At 47.4% G+C, this 5,000-nt stretch overlaps 1 protein-coding gene across 1 annotated transcript in view; it reads left to right on the top strand.

Annotated features, from left to right (window-relative positions):
- The first annotated feature begins 1,349 nt into the window (after positions 1-1,349).
- The window catches only part of LOC121366740 (G8 domain-containing protein DDB_G0286311-like), an 11,173-nt gene continuing 7,522 nt past the window's right edge, over positions 1,350-5,000 (top strand). Inside the window, exon 1 of the mRNA XM_041491069.1 lies at positions 1,350-1,685. Within this exon, the coding sequence (XP_041347003.1) occupies positions 1,355-1,685 (331 nt within the window). The 5' untranslated portion in view covers positions 1,350-1,354. The remainder of the gene's footprint in view (positions 1,686-5,000) is intronic.

Genomic DNA, 5,000 nt, shown 5'->3' on the forward strand with positions numbered 1-5,000 from the left:
CCTAGGTGGGCCGTTTCACCCCGGCAATTTTGTTTTAAATTGCCGTGGGAGACAAATTCTTAAGTTCGAGCCCTGTAAAAGACAAAGATGTATTCTCAACACTATGAATTATAGGAACAGTAAATATTTATTTCAAAGCAGTGTCGCACGGGAGCTAACCTTTCCGCTCTGGACTCCGTTACTGGCGATATCCGAGACTGTGCCCAGGGTGGACATGCCTGAAGCTTGAAAGGATATGGGCATGATAAACTTGTTTTAATTTGGATATGGCAGCCAAGCTACTAAAATTACCAACAAAATATTGGTGGAAAATATATGCATTTAATTTGTCACGAAATATACTTTATTCAACCACATACATAGTTGTTATATTCACGTGTTACGAATATTTTAATTACAGGGGTCAAAAATTCAAGCGTTCGACTAGGCTTTTTTGCCAGACATCACCACGGGCCGGGAGATAATTTTCGTCTCTCCCGTCCCGTCGGACCGGCATTATTTTGTGTTTATACTTATGATCATGTTTGGTCCGGCAGATTTTGATTCCGTATCCGGCGGAATTTGTAGCTTTTCCAGACCGAATGTCCGGCAGAAATTTCAGCCAATTTCACATTTGTATTACACAAATGAAATAAAGCTACGTTGACTATATCAGTAAATTCAGTTATTTCATGTTATCTAACGCAAGCCATTTAAAGGGACAGGCCTGAGTTTAATGCCATTGTAAGATAATAAAATATTTAAAAGGGACAAGACCCTAGTACTTAAACACTAGGCATATTTTTCACCTAGACCCTAATTTTAACCCATAAAAATGGACACTAAGTTTGATTAATTTACCAAACCTTAACGATGTTGATAAAACAGTGAAACAATATATTAAAACGCGACTCCATAATTGTTGCTTCTCAGACGCACGTGCGTTTTTAAAATATGAAAAATGCATTTTGTGGTGTTTAGAAATACCAGGATGGCCAGAAGTACGGAAATGGATAATCTAAACAACTAAATATAAGTAAGTATTTTTGATTTTACGTGATCATAAACGGCTCTAATAGTGTAAAAATATGCTTTAGTGTTTAAAAACTAGGGTATGTCCCTTTAATTACTAAAATTACAAACTACATACGTGTACGTGATTTTTGTTTAGAATATAAATATATGTATATTAATGTTTTTAAGTTGCCAAAACTGGATTTGGACTTCCAATAATTCCGTACACGCTTACGAAAAAATAAATATTAGCAAATAAAATAATTTATTAGGATCAATAAAATAAACTTTAATTTTAACACAATTGTATAAGCAATCATGTTATATTACTGTCATATAAATTCATGTTTCAGTGGTCAACATGTGCGAAGGTAATGCAGCTCAAAACAGTGATACTTTCTATCTGGATGCATTCTCCAATTCCACAACTGACCCCCAATGTATTTGCTTACTACAAGTACAGGGGGCGGCTGAGATTGGCTTTCAGCAAAATATTATTTCTGGAGATCCATGCGTGTCTACGTTAACTTTGTACAGCGAAATGACAAAGGATCACGCGTTTGCGTGTCGCACCGACGGTTCAGCAATAAATGTCACAACAAACTTCACCACGATGATGTTGGAACTGAAGACGTCGACGTTGAGTCAAGAGTCTGCGTACTGTTTACAGGTTTCCAAGAAAGGAGGAGCAGGTACCAATTGTTGAACTTCAAGTATAATGAACTATAAAAGTTATGAAATATTAATTTTGACATTTTGCGGGTGCCTTCATATTATTCATGTTTTATCTTCAGGTTCATAGCATATATACTGATACAATATACAATACAATGCAACGCAACGCAACGCAACGCAACGCAACGCAACGCAACGGAACGCAACGCAACCACACACAGGACAACACAACACAACACAACACAACACAACACAACGCAACGCAACGGAACGCAACGCAACCACACACAGGACAACACAACACAACTTAATATAATACAGGGCAAGGCAATACAACACAACTCGACACAACACAACACAACACAACACAACACAACACAACACAATCCAGCACAACACAACACAACACAACACAACACAAGGCAGGATAAGGCCATACTAATATAACTATAAATATGTGATCTAGTGGTGACGTGAAGCAAAACATACAAACAAATTATTTTCAGGCAGCAATTCGACCATTCGCCGTATATCTCGTATATATAGGTATATATGAATGGAGGGTGGAGTCCAGTACACAATACACTCACACAACCGTGGGTTTACGCCATCTGACAAACATGGACAACACAAGAATGGGGTGTCGGGGGTGGTGTGTGGTGTGGGGGGGAGGGTGGAGCCAGTACACAATACACTCACACAACCGTGGGTTTACGGTGACAAACATGGACAACACAAGAATGGGTGTCGGGTGTGGTGTGTGTGTGGTGGGGGGGGGGGGGCCAGTACACAATACACTCACACAACCGTGGGTTTACGGTGACAAACATGGACAACACAGAATGGGGTCGGGTGTGGTGTGTGTTGGGGGGGGGAGGGGGGGGCAGTACACAATACACTCACACAAACCGTGGGTTTACGGTGACAAACATGGACAACACAAGAATGGGGTCGGGTGTGGTGTGTGTGTGTGGGGGGAGGGTGGAGCAGTACACAATACACTCACACAACCGTGGGTTTACGGTGACAAACATGGACAACACAAGAATGGGGTCGGGTGTGGTGTGTGTGTGTGGGGGGGGGGGGGGGGGGGGTGGAGCCAGTACACAATACACTCACACAACCGTGGGTTTACGGTGACAAACATGGACAACACAAGAATGGGGTCGGGTGTGGTGTGTGTGTGGGGGGGGGGAGGGGCAGCCAGTACACAATACACTCACACAACCGTGGGTTTACGGTGACAAACATGGACAACACAAGAATGGGGTCGGGTGTGGTGTGTGTGTGTGGGGGGAGGGTGGAGCCAGTACACAATACACTCACACAACCGTGGGTTTACGGTGACAAACATGGACAACACAAGATGGGGGTCGGGTGTGGTGTGTGTGTGTGGGGGGGAGGGTGAGCCAGTACACAATACACTCACACAACCGTGGGTTTACGGTGACAAACATGGACAACACAAGAATGTGGGTCGGGTATGGTGTGTGTGTGTGGGGGGGAGGGGGCAGTACACAATACACTCACACAACCGTGGGTTTACGGTGACAACATGGACAACACAAGAATGGGGTCGGGTGTGGTGTGTGTGTGTGGGGGGGGAGGGTGGAGCCAGTACACAATACACTCACACAACCGTGGGTTTACGGTGACAAACATGGACAACACAAGAATGGGGGTCGGGGTGGTGTGTGTGTGTGGGGGGGGGGGGGGGGGGCAGTACACAATACACTCACACAACCGTGGGTTTACGGTGACAAACATGGACAACACAAGAATGGGGGGTCGGGTGTGGTGTGTGTGTGTGGGGGAGGGGGGGGGCAGTACACAATACACTCACACAACCGTGGGTTTACGGTGACAAACATGGACAACACAAGAATGGGGGTCGGGTGTGGTGTGTGTGTGGGGGGGGGAGGGGGGGGGGGCAGTACACAATACACTCACACAACCGTGGGTTTACGGTGACAAACATGGACAACACAAGAATGGGGGTCGGGTGTGGTGTGTGTGTGTGGGGGGGGGGAGGGTGGAGCCAGTACACAATACACTCACACAACCGTGGGTTTACGGTGACAAACATGGACAACACAAGAATGGGGTCGGGTGTGGTGTGTGTGTGTGGGGGGAGGGTGGAGCCAGTACACAATACACTCACACAACCGTGGGTTTACGGTGACAAACATGGACAACACAAGAATGGGGTCGGGTGTGGTGTGTGTGTGTGGGGGGGGAGGGTGGAGCCAGTACACAATACACTCACACAACCGTGGGTTTACGGTGACAAACATGGACAACACAAGAATGGGGTCGGGTGTGGTGTGTGTGTGTGGGGGGAGGGGGGGCAGTACACAATACACTCACACAACCGTGGGTTTACGGTGACAAACATGGACAACACAAGAATGGGGTCGGGTGTGGTGTGTGTGTGTGGGGGGGAGGGTGGAGCCAGTACACAATACACTCACACAACCGTGGGTTTACGGTGACAAACATGGACAACACAAGAATGGGGTCGGGTGTGGTGTGTGTGTGGGGGGGAGGGTGGAGCCAGTACACAATACACTCACACAACCGTGGGTTTACGGTGACAAACATGGACAACACAAGAATGGGGTCGGGTGTGGTGTGTGTGTGTGGGGGGGAGGGTGGAGCCAGTACACAATACACTCACACAACCGTGGGTTTACGGTGACAAACATGGACAACACAAGAATGGGGGTCGGGTGTGGTGTGTGTGTGTGGGGGGGAGGGTGGAGCCAGTACACAATACACTCACACAACCGTGGGTTTACGGTGACAAACATGGACAACACAAGAATGGGGGTCGGGTGTGGTGTGTGTGTGTGGGGGGGAGGGGGGGGCAGTACACAATACACTCACACAACCGTGGGTTTACGGTGACAAACATGGACAACACAAGAATGGGGGTCGGGTGTGGTGTGTGTGTGTGGGGGGAGGGGGGGCAGTACACAATACACTCACACAACCGTGGGTTTACGGTGACAAACATGGACAACACAAGAATGGGGTCGGGTGTGGTGTGTGTGTGTGGGGGGGGAGGGTGGAGCCAGTACACAATACACTCACACAACCGTGGGTTTTACGGTGACAAACATGGACAACACAAGAATGGGGTCGGGTGTGGTGTGTGTGTGTGGGGGGGAGGGTGGAGCCAGTACACAATACACTCACACAACCGTGGGTTTACGGTGACAAACATGGACAACACAAGAATGGGGTCGGGTGTGGTGTGGTGGTGTGTGGGGGGGAGGGTGGAGCCAGTACACAATACACTCACACAACCGTGGGTTTACGGTGACAAACAT

This window comes from Gigantopelta aegis, unplaced genomic scaffold (assembly GCF_016097555.1).
Source record: "Gigantopelta aegis isolate Gae_Host unplaced genomic scaffold, Gae_host_genome ctg6927_pilon_pilon, whole genome shotgun sequence".
NCBI classification, from domain to species: Eukaryota; Metazoa; Mollusca; class Gastropoda; order Neomphalida; family Peltospiridae; genus Gigantopelta; species Gigantopelta aegis.